General features: G+C 46.3%; 1 protein-coding gene across 1 annotated transcript in view; it reads right to left on the bottom strand.

The window, feature by feature from the left end:
* OSBPL10 (oxysterol binding protein like 10) overlaps nt 1-21,171 on the bottom strand; it is a 322,138-nt gene that overhangs the window by 69,050 nt on the left and 231,917 nt on the right. The window contains exons 5-6 of the mRNA XM_052637028.1: nt 15,838-16,048; nt 2,579-2,745 (exon numbers count right to left, since the gene is read on the bottom strand). Coding sequence (XP_052492988.1) covers nt 2,579-2,745; nt 15,838-16,048 — 378 coding nt within the window. The remainder of the gene's footprint in view (nt 1-2,578; nt 2,746-15,837; nt 16,049-21,171) is intronic.

Below are 21,171 nucleotides of genomic sequence, written 5' to 3'. Positions count from 1 at the left end.
TTGGAGTTTCAGCTTCAATGTCAGTCCTTCCAATGAACACTCAGGACTGATCTCGTTTAGGATGGAGTGGTTGGATCTCCTTGCAGTCCAAGGGCCTCTCAACAGTCTTTTCCAAAACCACAGTTCGAAAGCATCAATTCTTTGGCACTCAGCTTTCTTTATAGTCCAACTCTCACATCCATACATGACTACTGGAAAAACCATAGCCTTGACGAGACAGACCTTTATTGACAAAGTAATGTCTCTGCTTTTCTTTTTTTTTGTCTCTGCTTTTTAATATGCTGTCTAGGTTGGTCATAACTTTCCTTCCAAGGAGTAAGCTAATTATTAAAGAAATGCAAATCAAAACTACCACGAAGTACTACCTCACACTGGTCAGAATGACTATCTTTAAAAAGTCTACAAATAACAAATGCTAGAGAAGATGTAGAGAAAAGGGAACCCTCCTACACTGTTGTTTGGAATGTAAGCTGGTGCAGTCACAGTGGAAAACACTACTGAGGTTCCTCAAAAAAACACTAAAAACAGAATTACCACATGATCCAGCTATCTCACTCCTAGGCAAATATCCAGACATGGCTCTAATTCAAATGCCTGCACCCCAGTGTTCATGGAAACAGCCTAAATATCCATTGACAGATGAATGCAGAAAGGATACACACACCACAGACACACACACACGTGTGTGTGTGTAATAACCTCTAGCTGCATCCATGTTGCTCATTCTTTAAGGCTGACTAGTATTCCATGATATATATAATTATAATTATATATATATATACACACACACACACACAACTAGAGATTATTACATTAAGTGAAGTAAGTCAGAAGGAGAAAGACAAATACCATATGATATCACCTACCTGTGGAATCTAAAATATGATACAAACGAACCTCTCACAAATAGACTCATGGGCACAGAGAACAGACTTGTAGTCGGCAAGGCGGGGGGTACTGGGGACTGAGAGACTGGGGAGGTTGGTGTTGGCAGATGCAAACTCTTTTACGGAATGGATAACCAACAAGATCCTATAACCCTGTATAGCACAAGGGACTACTGATATATTCAATATCCTGTGATAAACCATAATGGAAAAGAATATTTTATAAAAGGATTATGTATAACTGAATCACTTTGCTGTACAGCACAAATTAACACACTATAAATCAACTAAACTTCAATAAATAAATAAAATCTTTTTTTTAAAAGCTTATTAGATGACAGTCTGCTAGGGTTTCCGTGATGCTGCTGTGCACAGGATTTAAACAATTATTTCTGAAGATCTAAGAATTTCTCTTTTCATTTCTTTCTAGAGCAAGTTTTAAGTATGTGTATTATGGTGTGAAGTCCCAAAGCTTCTTTCCCAATGGAATGGAAGGGACTGGAGTTCTCAGCCCCTTAGCAGCAAAGTACCCCTCCTCAAACGTGACCACCCAAGGCTCTCAAAAGAGCTACCCAACGCCAAGTTCCGATCATCCTCTCAGCTGCCAACTTACCTTGTGAGGCAACTTACATGTCAGCTGCAAGTGTTCCCCACCTGAAACTCGGTGCATGGCCAGAGGCAAAGGCCTTTCAAAATCTCACATCCCCTATCATTTCATCATCTGTGAAGTCACCTTACAGATGCTGATGAAATACTCTGTGGGCAGGCTAACCCTGCCTCTGGAAGACCTAGGCCCTTTAGTCACCCTTGGAGAAAAGAACCACGTGAAGCTGGGAGAAAAATGCCAACGGAGGACCAAGACCATTTGATCCAAGATGCCACTTTGGGGCTTGCACCCTTACAAAATAGATCTTGTTCTAGAATTCTGAAGCCAAAGTGATTTCCACTGAAATGAAGAACTACCTCTAACACATGGTTACAGTAGGTCCCAGCCCAGTTCACGAGATCATGTCAACAGGAAACGTGCATCCAAAGAAACAGAGAAAACAGAAATTCACTCGTGACACGGGAGAAACAAACAAAAGGCAGGCTGCATTTGGCTTCTCTCCAGCTGCCACTCAGCGGCAAGGAGCATCGTGCAGGCAGGTCACAGGGCCCGGGGAGCCTGTGGGGGTCTGGCTGGGCGCTGAGGTAGACAGAGCTGCTCGTCCCTGGACCTGGGCTGCAGTGCAGCGCCTGGAAGAGCCCCAGCCACTGCCCGTGGGCTCACCCGGTCCTGTAGCATGCGGGGAGTGAGCGTGGAAGGCAGGCGCTCACGGTATTAGCACAACCAACACAAAGAAGCCGCTATTTTAGGGAGTGATATAATATATTGTAACTGCTCCCATCACGTCAACAGGCGTCACGTCCGTGGGTGTGTTAGAATCTCTCCTGCTCAATATGAAAATAACTTCCATTTCAATGAAAATAGGAGATTCCCCATCGGTTGCATCATAATTCGCCCACTGCAGCTGCCAGGCAGCAGAACAGGCGTGCTCGGGGGTGATTTTGTCTCCCCGAGTGATGCTTCCATTTTATCGCTGGTCTCCTCTTAAAATCCTGAGATGAGCAAGTTACAAATATAATTACTCTCTTTCCCAGCAAGCACTAACACAAGCCGTACACGGTGCTAGAGAGGACAGGCGGCTTACCTCTGGCTCTGGCTCTGGCTCTGGCGGGAAGGCTTGCTCGTCCTCCGTGGAGTTGGGTAAAATGGCCCAGGTGATGCTGGCGCTGGCTGATGGCAAGGAGCCAAGTGTCCCATTTTTCAGCTGCTCTGTGGAGTGCGACTTGGGCCCGTGCCATCCCAGGATGCTTTCTGAAATAAAGACCAAGGATGATGCCAAGCATTTTCCAAATCCAACATTTAGAGCTCAAGAGGAATCACACTAGATAAGAAGCCCAAAGTGACGTGGGCCCAGCTTTAAGTGGACGGTGGTGGATTTCAGTTGATTCAGTGGACTGAAGTGTAGATTCAGATCATTTATTCATAAACAGGTCTCTGCATAATGGCCTTATCAGAATCACCATAGGCTGTGTCTCTCCCCATTCTTGGACAAAAACAAGTCTGCCACATTTCCTTAAGGGTGTTTTTATTATTATTTTTTAATCTGTTTAAAAATACTTTAAAATATTTACAATAAAAAAACAAAAGTCGAGGACTCCCCTGGCGGTCCCATAGTTCCCAAGGCAGGGTGCATAAATTCGATCCCTGGTCAGGAAAGATCCTGCACGATGTGGGCAAAAAATAAAAAATAAAAACAACGTAGAATTTTATCAGACACAGGCTGTTCAAAATGCAGTTTCAGTGCAGTTTGATGACCAGAGCTGAGAAAAGACATCTGCAGTGTGATGACGTCACAAGCCCACAGCCATTAGATGCAGCCAGCACGGCAGAAGTCAAGAAGCCACATCACTGAAGACAGATGTGGTCATGCCATAATAGCAAAAACACTTCTGGGGTTACCAGATTGGCGTTTATAAAACGTTGGTTTTCTTTCTCTCTTTATTTGGCCATGCCACATGGCTGGCAGGATCTTAGTGCCATTATCAGGGATTGAACCCAGGCCTCCAGCAGCAGAATCAAGAGTCCCAACCACTGGACTGCCAGGGAATTCCCTGTAAAGCATTTTTCTAATCTTCCCTAGATCCTTAAGAACAACAAGAAAGCCTTTCTAACTCTAATACTAACCTTTGTAAGCGTGTATGCCCAGTTGTGCCTGACTCTTTGTGACCCCACGAACTGCAGACTGCCAGGCTCCTCTGTCCCTGGGATTCTCCAGGCAAGAATACTGCAGTGGGTTGCCATGCCTTCCTCCAGGGGCTTTTCCTGACCCAGGGATAGAACCTGGGTTTCCTGTGGCTCCTGCACTGGCAGGCAGGTTCCTTAAGCACTGAGTCACCAGGGCATCCCCGACCTTCCTAAGAGTCATGGGTTACTGTAGAATAGTTGTATACACTTCCTAAGGGGGCAGGAAGTACCTGGAGGCAGATTTCTATACCCCACCACAGTCCTGCCATTAGAAAAAGAGCTAGCCTCACACTCAGCTGAAGCGGGGATTCCGTCCTCAGCCTGGGAGCAGGAGTGAGCGAGTCAGGGAAGGGTGGCTCACGCAGACTGGCTCACACGAAGAAGAGCTCAGTCGCCCTTCAGCGCTCAGACGCTGCCTGCCATCTGCTCTTCTCCCCTGCTGCTCACAATGCCCAAGCAAGGCTATGTTTTTTCAAGCTCCTCAAAGTAATGAGGGTCTTGGTGGGCACTCTTTCCCTGCTAAGACTGACATCCTTCCTTCATCTACCTGGTGGAGGAGGTCTCCCACATAAATCCAGGGATCGACTCAACCGGCGCTCACTCAGACAGGCCCCCTGCCCAGGACCATGCTGGGCAAGGCAGCGCACCACAGGCTCCCCTCCACCCCAATATATTGGGATGAGTTATTTCACTGTCTTCCGGCCCTTAGTGCTACCTGAACTCACTCTCCAATCCTTTGGCCACCTGATGCAAAAAACTGACTCCTCAGAAAAGACCCTGATGCTGGGAAAGATTGAAGGCAGGAGGAGAAGGGGACAACAGAGGATGAGATGGCTGGATGGCATCACCAACTCGATGGACGTGAGTCTGAGCAAGCTCCGGGAGATGGCTGGAGCTACAGTCCATGGGGTCACAAACAGCTGGACACGACTGAGTGACTGAACTGAACTCAACCTGTTCGTTCATTTATTGTCTGCCTTCCTCTTCTCCCTAAAAACTCAGCAAAGACCAGGACAGGAAGGGGAGGTGGCAATGCATGCTGGGAAATGCAGTTTTTTGCACATTCTACAGATTCCGAGCATTAAAGCCCAGTGAGTGAGGACAGGAGAGAAGCCCACCTCAGACCAGTCCAGCCGCTCTGATCCCCAATCACTGGTTGGGGAGTCTGCATAGACCTACATTGTGTGAGGATAAAGGAGGGAAATTCTAAGAGTGAATGAAAAAGGCTGTATAAATTGATCAATTCTGCAGTGAACATCAGAAGTAGGGTCCTCTGCACCCTCATTTGCTTTCTTCCTCTCAGCTCCAGCCCTTCCCAAAGCAGAAGTCAAAGCAAAGACCTTGAAAGGCCAAGAGAGCAGTGACTGAAGGCATCCACGGCCATAAAACGAAAAAAGATGATCCATACATTACTCATCTTCCAATGGCCCAAAATACCGTGGCTCAGGAGGGAGCCCAGATATCCTCAGAAGAGTGCCCCTGGAGGAAACAAGTTTGACCACTATGCCATCAAGTTCCCCCTCGACCAGCGAGTCAGCCGCGAAGATAACAGAAGGCACAGCACACCTGGTGTTCACTGTGGATGTCAAGGCCAACAAGGACCCGATTAAACAGGCTGTGAAGACATTCTATGACATCAACATGGCCAAGGTCAACACCCTCATCAGGCCTGATGGAGGGAAGAAGGCATATGTCCAACTGGCTCCTGACTGTGATGCTCTGGGTGCTGCCAATAAAATTGGGATCACCTAAACTGAGTGCAGCCAGCTAATTCTAAAGTTTCCACTGGTTTTTTGTTTTGTTTTGTTTTTAAAGGACTCTACAGTGCTTGAGAAGAGAAACAGTATCCTGAGAAGGATACTCAGAAGGCTGAGAGGAACACTATATCTCTGAAATTTACTCTAATGGTAAGGTGTCAGAGAAAACATCAGGAGAGGTGTATCCTTGAAACAATACAAAATAAAGTAACCACTATGAAACGAGAACCCTGAGCCAGAAGAAGAAAACAGGCTGAAGTGAAGAGAGAGATGGAGGCAGGAGGGATTATTACGAGGAAATAAAGCCATAATGTTGGCTTAATTAGCAGACTTAAGGTTAACAGGAGAGTGAAAAAGTTGGCTTAAAGCTCGACATTCAGAAAACAAAGATCATGGCATCTGGTCCCATCACTTCATGGGAAATAGATGGGGAAACAGTGGAAACAGTGTCAGACTATTTTTCGGGGCTTCAAAATCACTGCAGATGGTGACTGCAGCCATGAAATTAAAAGACGCTTACTCCCTGGCGGAAGAGTTATGACCAACCTAGATAGTATATTCAAAAGCAGAGACATTACTTTGCCAACAAAGGTTCGTCTAGTCAAGGCTATGGTTTTTCCAGTGGTCATGTATGGATGTGAGTTGGACTGTGAAGAAGGCTGAGAGCCGAAGAATTGATGCTTTTGGACTGTGGTGTTGGAGAAGACTCTTGAGAGTCTCTTGGACTGCAAGGAGATCCAACCAGTCCATTCTGAAGGAGATCAGCCCTGGGATTTCTTTGGAAGGAATGATGCTGAAGCTGAAACTCCAGTACTTTGGCCACCTCATGCGAAGAGTTGACTCATTGGAAAAGACTCTGATGCTGGGAGGGAGTGGGGGCAGGAGGAGAAGGGGACAACAGAGGATGAGATGGCTGGATGGCATCACGGGCTTGATGGACGTGAGTCTGAGTGAACTCCGGGAGTTGGTGATGGACAGGGAGGCCTGGCGTGCTGCGATTCATGGGGTCGCAAAGAGTCGGACACGACTGAGCGACTGAACTGAACTGAAGGTTAATACTGAAACCTTGTACTGAAACAAGGTTAAAACTGCATCAACACTGTAGAAGTCAAGTAGGCAGTGTGTCAAGATGAAGTTCTACCAGTGAGCAGCTGCCAAGGGCACCAGGGCCAGCAGTAAGACCGAAGACTCAGGCCTTCCATGGTGGTCCAGACACTAAGAGGCCATCTACCAACGCAGGGGCCATGTGTTCGATCCCTAGTCCAGGAAGATTCCGCACACCATGGAGCAAGCAAGACCACGCACCGCAGCTACTGAGCCAGTGCTCCAGAGCCCGTACTCTGCAGCAGGAGAAGCCGCCACAGTGAGAAGCGCGCAAATCATAGCTAGAGGCTGGCCCCCACTCACTGCAACTAGAGAGAGCCTGTGCACAGCGACAAACAGCTAGTGCAGACAAAAATAAATAATAATAATAAAGATTGTCTTAAAGACAGAAGATACACGGCAGGGACCTTTAAGCTGAAAGAGATCAGTGGGACAAATGGAACAAAACCAATACACAGTAACAGGAGTAAAGCAACATACAGCCGGAGCGGAAGAGTGGGTTATGGGTCCTGTGAAAGCAGCCCACCACAGTCCAGCAGAACCAATCAGAAAAGACTCACAGCTAGACACAGCTTTCAATATTTTCTTAGGTTTTTTTCTTACTGAAATGTCAAACACACACAAAAATAGAAGAGTTTAATGAATGCCTGGCTCATGAAGTTTGGCAACACTTTTTAATTAAAAAAAAAAATCAAGGGGAAAAATTTTCCAATCATTTAGGCAGAACAGTTAGACTTGCCTTAAAGGGAGAAAAAAAAATCAAGCTAGCCTTGGCTTTTGCTGCAACGCTAAATGCCAAAAGACGACAGATGAAGAGAAGAATGTAAATGAATATCTACATATTTCCGGATGGGTGCGGGGCTGGAAAGATAATGCTTGTCTTCAGACAAACTATCTTTCCTCTGCTGAAAACAGTCACCATTTGTTGAGCTCTTGCTAGGTGCCAAGGACTAGTATACAAAAAATTTTCTTTTTAAAATTATTATTTAATATTTATTTATTTGGCTGGGCCAGGTCTTATTTGCGGCATGCAGGATCTTCCTCTTCCTCCTTTCTTATTTGCAGCATCTTTAGTTGTGGCATGCAAACTCCCAGTTGCAGCATACTGAATCTAGTTCTCCAGTCAGGGATCGAACCCGGACCCCCACACTGGGAGCGAAGAGTCTTTACCACTGGACCACCAGGCAAGTCCCTATCAGATGGAATTTTTGTGTGTTAACTCATCTAATTCTAATGACGACCCATGAGGTAAGTCCTAGGACTTACCTCTTGACAGATAAACAAAGAGGCATGCAGAGCCAGTAAGTGTCAGGAGTAAATGGCAGATGAACACCCAGGCCACCTGTGCCCAGAGCCCAGACTCTCAAACTCTACCCTCTATGCCTTCTGAGCACCACTGCAGGGACTCAGAAAATATCCCACTTTCTGGGAAAAAAATGACTTGAGGACATATCCCAACACATGAAGACAAGCAGCAGGATAAAGAACTCAAGACTGGAGAAGCTGTGTGAAAGGAGTGGCAATGAGCGATGAACCCAGCTGAACGCAAGGCTGAGCAGGGCTGGGACTCGGGAGGGAAAAGGCACTTGCCTCTGGGTAAAATTTAAAGAGGCACCAAGACAGTAATCAAGATAAATGACACGTTCATGCAATATTGTTTAAATCAAAATTAGTGTCAAAACAAAAAAATGTCTTAAAGGACTCAGTTGCCTCTCCCAGTCAAGTCCTATCTTTAAGATTTTGATATTTTGTTCATCCTGGACTTTTTTGCATTAACTTTGGTTTAAAGATATTGCATTAAAACATCATTTATCTCAATGACTTTGGTACCATTAAACTCATGCTCACAGTAGGTGTTCCACTCATCACACCCCGTCCTAGCCCTGGAACTGAATTTAAATACTTCTTGAAGACATGAAGCACCACTATTAAGTCAAAATTCCTCTAAAGAGATTTAATCATTACTACACATTATTGAGTATTAAATTAATATTAAAATACTGATAATATCTCCTGTATTATATTTTAATAAAAAATTGGGAAGTCTACTGAGAAAAAAAGGAAATTAAAGTATTGCGTCTTCATCACTCTATACAATGTGTCATTCTTGATTTTGACAATTACAATACAAGTCAATGAATCTTTATGAAGACTGCAGTATAACCACTACTATAATTTATAGACATATTTTCCCCCAAAATGCTATAGAAAAGGAAACACAACCTGTGTAGCAAAATGAGAGGAAACAAGAAAAGCAGCATAGAAACACACAGACAAAAAGCGTAATGGAGACTATCAGAAAAACAAGCAGCAGGGTAAGGAAAAAAAAATAACTGGCCTGCGTGATGTGTTTGAAAGACAAATTCTCAAGATTGTGTCGTAAAACAAAACACAAGTCTAAACCAGATTTCATTAATCCAAAGACACACCAATTTTCACATCTTAACATCTCTGAAATCGGAGCTCATCTTATGCTCCACAATGTGTCATAGTTTAATTGGCACCTTTTCCTTAGTGGTACAAAGGCTCATGGTATGTGTTGCTACGGATGCGTTGGACAGGTGAGAAAACACGCCGCACCTAGAGAAAGTGACTCAGAAGGTCTATGACAGGAAGATGATCACAGACATACCAGCAAGTACAAACGCAAAGGAAACCAGGGTCTAACATCACCACGTGGCTGCTGACCGTAGCCTGCTGGTTGTATGTCAATTACCTTTCACTTTCCAGTCCACCCTAAAGCTCCTGCATGGCAGACTGTCAGAGATGATCCAGCGGGAGAGAGGAGGAAGGCAATGGGTCAGGTGTTCACCAATCTGCAAAGCAGTGCTTACACCAGGTTTTGACGCATGCCTGCAGCTCCTCACACAACACACCTTAGTAGACACAAGAAACCCAAGAAACAGGGGGCGGGGGAAATAACTTTCTGGTTCTCTTAACCAACCAGAAGCAGAAAGAAAGCTACAGAAGATTTAACCACGGGCTTAAAGCTTTGACTGTGGGACTGTCTGACTCTGCTCTTGGCCTCAGCTCACCCCTTGCTGGAGCTCTGGAGGCTGCAGTACCCACACCAGCGCTGTGATGTCTCTGCCCAGACAGACGCCAGTGACAGGGGAGGCACTGGAAAGCCCCCCACTGTTCCTGTAACACAGTGAACTCCCGCCTCTGGGGTGCAGTCAATCTGAGAGGGCTTTCCCCAAATGAGTAAGACTGACGTTTACAAACATGGGGAAAACATAGGGTGTATTTACGATGAAAAGCTGGTATGGTAGGATCTGACGGCTTTCTTTATGGAGGAACTGCCAATCAATCTGTTTTGACCGCTGTAAAAAAGTAAATAAATAAAACTGCCCATCAGAAAGATTCTGCAATGGTAGTGTTTCCCAGTATGCTGCTACTGAAGGAATCATCACATTTTTATCTTGACTTTTACTCACAAAATAAGGGAAGGTGACTTAAATGGGATGCACTGCCACCAGAAGCAGTGTCAGGAAAGAAGGACAGATAGAGGTAGAGAAAAGATAGACACTGTAGGGCCAGAAGGAAGAAAGGGGTCTGAGTGGGGAAAAGGGATGAAAGTTGAGAATCTGAAGATGTTTCTGGGAAAAAGTGAAGCAGAACAGAAGAAAGAAGTCAACAAGTGGGAAAAGCCCAGAAAAGACCCTACAATAATCTCACCAGGACTTTCCTGATGGCCCACGGGTTAAGACTCCACACTTCCAATACAGGAGGCCTGAGAGCAACTCCCTGGTGTTCAAGCTGGTTTTAGACAAGGCAGAGGAACCAGAGATCAAATTGCCAACATCCGCTGGATCATGGAAAAAGCAAGAGAGTTCCAGAAAAACATCTATTTCTGCTTTATTGACTATGCCAAAGCCTTTGACTGTGTGGATCCCAATAAACTGTGGAAAATTCTGAAAGAGATGGGAATACCAGACCACCTAACCTGCCTCTTGAGAAATCTGTATGCAAGTCAGGAAGCAACAGTTAGAACTGGACATGGAACAACAGACTGGTTCCGAATAGGAAAAGGAGTACATCAAGGCTGTATATTGTCACCCTGCTTCTTTAACTTATATGCAGAGTACATCATGAGAAACGCTGGACTGGAAGAAACACAAGCTGGAATCAAGATTGCCGGGAGAAATATCAATAACCTCAGATATGCAGATGACACCATCCTTATGGCAGAAAGTGAAGAGGAGCTGAAAAGCCTCTTGATGAAAGTGAAAGAGGAGAGTGAAAAAGTTGGCTTAAAGCTCAACATTCAGAAAACGAAGATCATGGCATCCAGTCCCATCACTTCATGGGAAATAGATGGGGAAACAGTAGAAACAGTGTCAGACTTTATTTTTGGGGGGCTCCAAAATCACTGCAGATGGTGATTGCAGCCATGAAATTAAAAGATGCTTACTCCTTGGAAGAAAAGTTATGACCAACCTAGATAGCATATTCAAAAGCAGAGACATTACTTTGCTGACTAAGGTCCGTCTAGTCAAGGCTATGGTTTTTCCTGTGGTCATGTATGGATGTGAGAGTTGGACTGTGAAGAAGGCTGAGTGCTGAAGAATTGATGCATTTGAACTGTGGTGTTGGAGAAGTCTCGAGGGTCCCTTGGACTGCAAGCAGATCCAACCAGTCCATTCTGAAGGAGATCAGTCCTGGGTGTTCTTTGGAAGGAATGATGCTGAAGCTGAAACTCCAGTACTTTGGCCACCTCATGCGAAGAGTTGACTCATTGGAAAAGACTCTGATGCTGGGAGGGAGTGGGGGCAGGAGGAGAAAGAGACGACCCAGGATGAGATGGCTGGATGGCATCACAGACTCGATGGATGTGAGTCTGAGTGAACTCCGGGAGATGGTGATGGACAGGGAGGCCTGGTGTGCTGCGATTCATGGGGTCGCAAAGAGTCGGACACGACTGAGCGACTGAACTGAACTGAACTGAGTTCAAACCCTGATGAGGGAACTGGTTTCCACATGCTGTGTGGTGCAGCCAAAAGAAAAAAGTCTCATCTATTTGACCCTTTTGGCCAAACCCCGAAATAGCAGGAACCAATGCAACTGGCTTATTAACCAACAATCCTTTTAAATCTTAAAAGAGAAAGTTACTGGAAGGGCAAGTTAGGAAGTGCATATTAAGTTCTGCTCCAGTTCCCCTCTCTTCAATTACATGTGTCTTGGTCTCTAGCCCTGATTCATGTCCAAGGGCACGAGCATTACCCACGGGGATTCCTCGGCCACCCCACTCCAGCAGCTCTAACCCCAGTGTTCTCTCCCAGCATGTCCTGCACCCACCATAAGGCGGTAGCCAGCTCTCACAGTGCACTAGAATGTGCTGGTCTGATCACAGGTGTCTGTGCTGCCTTTGAATCATGTTCCCTGATCAGGTGAGGAACTTCCCCAGAGGCACAGGCAGCAGACTGCTCTGGCCCTAGACCACCTTAAGGTCTGGAACCCCCTCCAGCACAGGCTCCCAAGCAGCCCAGCCGTCTCCAGCTCTGGTGCAGCCCTGACTTGTCACACCGCGGAAAATCAGAGGCACTTATCTGGACTCAGGAAACCAGATGCCCACCTGCCCTATCCCATCACGCATCTGCCTCTATCAAAATGCTGGAGAAGATTCAGTCACCAGGACAGAGGAGAACCAGGCAACATAAGCCTGGACCAAGAAGACAAGTTCCTTTATAAATTTTAGCTACAAACCTCTCCATAAACAGAAGTTAGATGAAGCACTTCAGCCCTGAATTATCTCAGAGGTAACAACGGAGACAGGACCCGAGCCTGAAATGTGTAGATGGGCACAGATGAGAGCTTAAGTAATCTCCACCTTGGTCCAGTCGCTCTGTTTGAAATGAAATTGAGGTCGGGGAGCAACATCTTCAGACAAAGGCTCTAGAGCTGCCAGGTTCCCCAGAAGATGCAACAAGAAGCTACAGAAGATGCCGCGAGATCACAGATTAGGTTTTGATTCCGAAGAGGGTCAGAAGGAAAAAAGAAAATCAGTGTAGAAGGATCAGAAAGCAAAGAGACTTCATGAACAGTGCCTACAGATATCGGCTATGCCGAGCGATCTGCGCCCCACCCCCACCCCCACCCCCTGCCCCTTGAAACTCTAGAGCTGGGGTCCCCAACCTCTGGGCCACAGACTGGTACCTCCTGTCAGATCAGTCATGGCATTAGATTAGAAATAAAGTGAGCAGTAAATGAATTCACTTGAATCATCCAGAAACCATCCCCCAACTTCCGGTCCACGGAAAAAGTGTCTTTCACAAAGCCGGTTCCTGGTGCCCAAAGGCTGGGGACTGCTGCTCTGGAGGAAGGCCTGATAGAGGTTCGCTTTAATGAGATTTTGATTTCCATCAACCCAGTCTGGCACTCCTTGGATATAACCATTAAGTTTTTATCAGCAGGAGTCAGGCTGCCACCATCCCTATCAACCCAAAGAGCCCTGAGGTTCTTAACAAACGCATTTTGAGATGACACTCCTGCTGTCACCAGGTTCTTCCATTCCATTAGCTTGAGATCCTGGAATTCTGTTTTAACTGCAGGCAACTACGATGCTTTGGATAAGGATGTAATTCCACCTTTTTTCCCCTAAATGTGCTGGCACAGATTTAAAAGACATGTGCAGAATGTTTTAAAATCCAAAGGGCCATGTTACATGGAATGTAACTTTGGAAAGGGTTAGGAAGACAAAGAAACACAATAACCTTTATGATGCTTCATGCTCTATTCTCCAACCTTCAGCCAAGTTCCCCAGTAAAAACGGCTAAAAGGAAGGGTGGACGGACAATGGAGTCAGGTCCAGGAAAAGACAGGACGACCACTCCCCCAGGAGGCAGCAGGGTGGGTGGGGTAGTGTCCAGGACATTGCGCGGTCTCCCGCGTCCCCCACAGACAGTCCCCACTTCAACCTCTCACCACATCTGAAATTTGACCTCAAGCTTCATCCCTCCAGCCCTTAAAAACCCCAGAGAAAGAATTTGGAACGAAAATTCGAAATTTACTAGAAAGTCACCCTGAAGAAAAAGGTAAGGCATAAATCTCAGGCACAAGAAAATGGTTCAAGTTTCTTATCCACTCCTTCTTGGAATGAGCCCATTTGTTCGCAGAGCCTAGAAGCAGGTTCTGGTGCAAGAAGAATTCTAGGAACTTTGAGAAGTACCCAGTCTAATGCTGAGGTGTGCCCGATGCCTAAAGCAGTCACTGAGGCTCAAACCAGACCAGGGAAAGTCAGGGAGTCTCAATTTTCAAGTAGAGAAGGAAAAAGCAAGGAGAAAAAGTACACGGAGTGCCTTCACTCTGCACCTGGACACACACGCCTCTCCCAGCCCAGATCCAGCACCTGAATGTTTTTCTTTCATTACAGAAGACACTGGTAGAGTCATAGGGAAAATTCAGTCAAGTCGGGACTTCCCTGGTGGTCAGCGATTAAGAATCTGCCTGCCAACAGAGGGGACATGGGTTCAGTCCTAGGTCAGGGAAGGTAACAATGCCACGGGGCAACTGAGTCTACGCAACACATCTACTGAGCCACACTCTACAGAGTTCAAGAGCTACAGCTGCCAAAGCCCGTGTGCCCCAGAGCCTGCTCTCCACAACGAGAAGCCCCCGCAATGAGAAGGCCACGCACTGCAACGAGAGAGAAACCCCTGCTCATCACAGCCAGAAAAAGCCCACATGTAGCAACGAAGGCAGTGCAGCCGAAAATATAAACAAGTACAATTTAAAAAAATTTAGTAAGGTCTGCAAATTAGGAAGAGGATTGTATTTATGTTAATTTCTCAATTTGGACCACTGTATTGTTATTCCAGAGAAGAGTGCCCTTTTTTCAAGGAAATTCACACTGCGGTATAGGAAAGTAAAGATACATATCGTCAGCAACTTACTCTTTAGTGGCCAGAATATTGTAATAGGCTTATACATACAGAGAAGATACAGCAAACATCGTAATAGCATTTGGAGAATCGAGATTGATGAGAATTTTTCATACTATTCTTGTAACTTTTTTAGAAGTCTCAAACTATTTCCCAAAGAATAAAGAAAAAAAAAATACAAATACCTGCCCTGAGAAAATTAAGATGTGAGCAGGACAGTGTCAGAAAATTAAGATGTGACCAGCCCCAGTCTGGGGAATCCGAGTCCACTGGGTGGTCTGTTCTGGTTTGAACAAAGGACCCCAGGCACCTGCCACAGTGGGCAGAGCCCACCCCTGGACCTCGCTCTGCGGTACCAGGGTGGCTTTGGGCAGGTCATTTAACTGCTCTGAGCCTCAGCTCAGCTCACCCACGATGGGCATAATGATACACACCTCGTGAAGATTTCATAAAATGGGTAGCAAAAGGTAGACACCGATAGAATCAGAGTTTAGTAAATGACGGTGGGTATTACAGAAGAAACTCAAACCCCCCCACCCCTACAGCTGACTCTGGGAAACCAACATCACCCCTTTAACCCTGGTGACAGAGGAGAGCAGTGGGGACCTGAAGGAAATGTGAAATATAGACCATTCATCATCACCTGGCTTGGCTTCCCATCACCTGAATTGCTTCATTCTTCGTTAATTAATTGAACCCTGGGCAACAAAGCTCAGTGAGACTTCAGTGCATCTCTTCTAATATTTTATAATTCTCTATGACATGACCCATCTCAAGCCATTTTCACCTTTATCATTTAATTTAATCTTCCCTAATATCTTTCTGTCTGCTTATCCATGAAACCTTCCTTCAAAAGGACTGGCGCCTCTTCGGGGAGTTTATTATTATCTCGAACTTCCTGATAAACAGCTAGAAATGCTTCTGTTATATATCCCAGGGAAAATCTCACACCGGGCCCTGAGGAGACAGGAAAGAGGAGGGCAGGGTGGCCCGGAGCAGAGAGCAGGAGGCAAGCCGGCTGTTCATCATGGGAGGGTGTCGGGGACACGCCCCACAGGCACAGCTGGAAACAGCGGACCAGACGCTGCTGAGCAACGGATCTTGCAATCACAACACTGAGGGCAAAATTCACAAATAGAAGGCAATGGAGGACTGAATGCTAACACGTTTCAGAAGAGTTCTATAGCATTCATGAAAACGTTAAATTGTTGATAGGATGGCACACTGCTAATGGGTGAAGTGAAAAAAATATAGACAGCCCAAGCGAGGCTGAGAAGGGGAAAACGGAGAAGCACTTGGATAAAAGGCGAGATGGACCGACTTAAAGGAAGAAGGTCACAGCGGACAGGCAGGCACGTGCGCACACCAGACGACGCGCACTCGCAGACCCGGGCGCGCCGCCGCCGGGGAGGTCTTACCCGAGGCCGCCGGCCTGTGGCTGGACTGGCCGGCGTGGTGCAGGCTCTGCTGGAGCAGGCTCAGGCACTCCCCGAGGCAGCTGAGGGTGGCAGCAGAGGTAGCTTTCAGGAGCAGCAGGTCCTGGTCCAAGGCAGTGAGCGGGCCAGACCCCGGGAGAGACTCGATGGCGTGCACCAGGTTCTTCTGCTGCCCCTCCACCTGGGTCATCATCTGCGGAAAAGGGAGACAGCCCGAGGTGAGAGTCCGAAGGCCTCGCTTCCAGCGTCCGGGAGCCAGCGCTAAACCACGGGGGTGGATCAAAGTGCGGTGCCACTGTTCACAATAGCCAGGATACGGAAGCAACCTAGATGTCCATCAGCAGATGAATGGATAAGAAGCGGTGGTACATATACACAATGGAGTATTACTCAGCCATTAAAAAGAATGCATTTGAATCAGTTCTAATGAGGTGGATGAAACTGGAGCCTATTATACAGAGTGAAGTAAGCCAGAAAGAAAAACACCAATACAGTATATTAATGCATATATATGGAATTTAGACAGATAGGAATGATGACCCTATATGTGAGACAGCAAAAGAGACACAAATGTGAAGAACAGTCTTTTGGACTCTGTGGGAGGAGGCAAAGGTGGGATGATTTGAAAGAATAGCATTGAAACGTGTATTACCATACGTGAAATAGATCACCAGTCCAGGTTTGATGCATGAGACAGGGTGCTTAGGGCCGGAGCACTGGGATGACCCTGAGGGATGGGATGGGATGGGATGGGATGGGGAAGGAGGTGGGAGGGGGTTTAGGATGGGGAACACATGTATACCCATGGCTAATTCATGTCAATGTATGGCAAAAACCACTACAATATTGTAAAGTAATTAGCCTCCAATTAAAATAACTGAATTAATTAAAAGAAAAGAAAAAGTGCAGTGCAAGACAGCATCACCACCCAGACTACCGGCGGCATGAAGATGCAGTCTGAGGATGCTTGGCGCACATCCATCCTGGGATGCCGCAGGCCTCGGATGAAATCCATCCGGGTCCATCTACCCAAAGGCACTTGGTCTCTGCAGCTCTGCACACAAGAGAATTTTAGAACTTTACACCTGAAGGGGACCACCAGGCCATCCACGTGTATCTTTTACCGATCTTTGAAAGGTAAAAATAAATATACTAAAAGTAGAAGTCTTGTGATCAACTTTAAGGTCCTTGGACCACAGGAAGGTTATCCAAGACAATGGGCACCCCTGGCTTTGTCTCAGAGCAAGGCTGATTCCTTGCTTTGCTTCCATCTCCTGTCCATCCCTAACTCCTTGGTGGTCCTCCTTGAAGTTCAGGAAATAAAAGTGAAATCTGGGGCTAGCATTTGTGGGGGTAAGACCACACACACAGCAAAACCAGCGCCGACCCACTCTGCCCCTAAAATGCTAGGAGAGCCATCAACTTCCTTAACACCATGTGTAGGGAGCCAAGAGGAGGAGAAAAACCAGGAGTTCAAGAGCCAGCCCTGCTCCACAGCTAACGCTGTGACAAACCAGTTAACCCCACAGTGGCCTGGCTCCAATTCAAAAGCTACAGACAAGCAGTGTTTCCTTGGACAAATCAAGGAGAAAGGAATTTGAGAACTAGAAAAGGACTTGACTGGTGGTCTTGGGAAGTGCACCCTCCTCCTGTTTTCACACCTTATCTTGCTAAACCAGATGATGAGCATAAATTGCATGGCCAGCAAATAAGCAGTCGAGCTGATGTGTGGAGGAGCAAAGGCAGCCCGCCTGAGGTCACAGGTCAGCATTCGAGGCAGGGACCAACTCCTGCTCCCTGGACCCCTTCACTGTTCTTTAAGCATCTCCCACAAAAGCCATCCGTAATCTAAAGCAGTTGCTCCTGCTTCGTCACCATCATCCCCAGGAGGACCCCTGTGACCATCATGACGCCACCAGCTGGGGAGAAGCCATACCTCTGCAAAGACCGCTGGACCTGGACACAAAACCCATCCCATAAGTGGGCTTCTCTTTCTATTTTCTTTTAAAGACAAGTACTCCTACTTCCTATCACTCTGTGTAGTCATCGCCTTAAAAACAAACAGTTTGCCCACTGCAATCCTACTTAACCGAAATTGATGCCGTTACTTTAAAAAGATTTTTTTTAATAGTGACATTAAACAGATTACACGCCCATCCTCTGACCATGTAAGTTATTTTCTGCTGATTACAGAGGTTATAGCTAGCCATTCTGGCTCCTAAAACAGTACCTGAGGCATAACAGGGGCTCAGTAAGAATTCATTTCTTCTTCAGGTCTTTGCTGAAGAGCTGCCTTCTTGGGAAAGCTTCCTGCACCACATAATTTAAAATCATCTGTACTAGCATGAAAGCAGGAACCATTCTATCTGTGAGATTCACTGATGGATCCCAAGCAACTATCTGTTGAATGAATGAATGAACCCCCAGGGCCCCTTTCTCTTCACTGAGGGGCAAAAGAATCCATTTATGACACAGAGTCTACAAGAATCATCACAGTCAGTTAGGAAACAGGGCTGAAGATTCAGGAAAAGTAATACCTCTGCTATCAGTTTCAGTTTGCCAAGAAAATGGTTAAATTTAACATCAAAAAGATAAAATGTTTACATATTCGTTGACAGTCAACTCTATGGAGAACTGCTAACATTTAGGGAGAAGTCAACTTCGAGCTACTCGTCATAGTCAGCATTTCTGTAAATTCCTACCAAAAAAACTTGTCTCAGAAAAATGATGTGTTGAAAGAGAAGAAAAAAACATAAAACCAGAATGTAAAGCATATGCTCTGGACTATTACAGAAGATGCCATAATGCTTAAGAGAAAAGGTAACTAAATGAAGCCATTAACTATGGAATCCACTCATTTTTTTTAATTTTTATTTTGCCTTGGACTATAACTGATTTACAGTATGTGGTAGTTTTAGGTGTACTGCAAAATGATTCACTTACGAATCTACACATATATCCATTCTTTTTCAGATTCTTTTCCCATATAGGTCACCACAGGACACTGAATGGGGTCCGTGTGCTATACAGTAGGTCCTTGGGGATTATCTATTTTTTATATAGTAGTTGTAATATACTCATTTTTAATCAACAAAAAGAACTGTATTCCAATTATATAGCATAGGGTAAATAATTATTTCACAAGCATAAAATATGATGCAAATCTCAGGTAAAACAGACACAAAACTGGGGACCCCTCCCTGGTGGTTCAGTGGTTAAGAATCCAACTGCAAGCACAGGGGACACTGGTTCAACCCCTGGTCAGACAGGACTAAGATCCTACAGGCTGTGGAGCTGCTAAGCTCAGGCACCACAACTGAGCCCTCACCCTAGACCCTTTGAGCCGCAGCTACTGAGCCTGAGCATCTCAAACTCGTGCTCTGCATCGAGAGAAACCACCCCAATGAGAAGCCTGCACACAGAGAAAGCCCACGTGCAGCAACGAAAACCCAGTACAGCTAAAAGTCAATAAACACAAAGCCGGCTCCCCGAATCTCCCACCCAGAGATGGGCGGCACATACCTACTCTGGAAAACATCTGACGGTGTTTACTGAGAGCCTGTTGCCAGCGCCAGAGACAGGATGGCTGCCTGGAGGGGACACCGGAACTGGCGGTGGGTGGATTTGTCAGCTACAGTGACTGCAGAACAGCTGGTGCTGAGTGGGAGGGGGCGGGGGTGCCACAAGCCCCACAAGTCAGGGCACAGTCCCACTCAAGAACTTTCCTGCTCCAAAATGCCAACAGCGCCCCCCTGAGTCACCCTGTGCTAAGGAATGCCAGTGACCAAGCACTGGATGGACTTCAGCATCCTTCTTGGGAAACGGTGCACTGAAAGTAAAATGATCCCAGCGCAGTGCTTGACACGTTAAGCAGACGGAAACAGAACTTTAGTCTACAGACACAACTGACGCCAACCTTCACTTTCTATGAGCATCAGCAGGCTCCAAAAGAAACTGAATGAACTCTGCAAGCAACGCAGGACTGCCAGCCTCAGGATGATATATCATGGCTATTGCTGCCGGAACATTCCTCACACTGGGAGGTCCTGAGGAGAACCTCCCATCAGACTTGGGAAGAACAAGTTTTATCCGTTTTCATATCCGATTTTAATGAAGGGCACATTTGAGAAGACGTCACAAAGCTGTACGCGACACAAAGTCTCTAAGCAGCCCCCTCTGCCCTGCAGGTTCCCACAACCTCAACATAAGAGCGGAGCATGGCCAGTGAGGCCACCAGCCTTGGAACAGCCTGAACCGCTAATTACATGGATTTCAAATCAGGTTTCTGAACGCTTCTTTATTTTATTCTTTGGCTGCTCCATGAGGCATGCGGGATCTTAGTTCCCCAGGATCAAGCCAGTGCCCCTGCATTGGAAGTGCAGTCTTCAGTCACTGGATCAACCAGGAAGTCCCTAAACACTCTTCTGAAGCACAACATGAACCATGCGTGGCGTTTAAAAACCAGGGCGAACAAAAGGCACACGTTTCATTTCTTGCTGGCATTTCATTTCTACCGTCAGGGGCATCACACCTTGTAACATGGGTGCAAATGGGACCCTCTTCAAATTTCAGAGATCTACTCCCTGAACACATCAACTCCAAGGTTCTAAAATAGATTAACCATAGGTCAAGTCCAATTTCATAGTGAAGCGAAAATTCTATGACCCATTCCTCGTGGTGCAAACAATGGCATATGCAGCGCAAAGTCAAAGTGTGGGTGAGTGCAGAGGAAGTCAGTGGCTGCATCGCTTTCTTTCAGTGAAGCTGAAACCAAAGCTAAAGGCAAAGAACAAACCCAATGACATCAGCTCAACAAGATGAGACCCAGCTAAAGGAGGACAGGAGCAGCAGTGGCTACACTTGCCTTGATCACTTTAGACTGTTCTGACCTGCAAAGCTTGGTGTGGGTTCAGAGAGGCACCAGAAAGGCCCCGTCCTGACAGGTCAGACATCAACAAACACCAGCTTGTCACTCATCCATCCATTGGCAACCAAAGCATCAGCCTCACGCATGGCTTTCTTCTCCTAACGTCACCAGAGCTGCTGGCCTTGTTGGCAGAACCTCCCAGGCTCCCAGACAACCCGGAGCCTTCAGCAATTCAATCTGTCCTGATTGAGAGGAGACCAAACAATTCAATGTCAACCTCGAGGTGGCCTTGTTTTGGCATTTCTCCTCAGCCTGATGGGACCCCAGAGCCCCTGCTAAGTCTCACATTTGGGTCACAGATCAGTCCTTGACCACCTTAGGGCAATTTTTTTCACTTGGCCAAAGTCATCACCTAGGCTTACAAGCCAGGCTTCAAAGACCTTAGAACC

This window comes from Budorcas taxicolor, chromosome 1 (genome assembly GCF_023091745.1).
Source record: "Budorcas taxicolor isolate Tak-1 chromosome 1, Takin1.1, whole genome shotgun sequence".
In the NCBI taxonomy this organism is placed as follows: Eukaryota; Metazoa; Chordata; class Mammalia; order Artiodactyla; family Bovidae; genus Budorcas; species Budorcas taxicolor.
The sequence above is the reverse complement of the archived record's forward strand: the minus strand, read 5'-3'. Positions and strand labels throughout refer to the sequence as shown.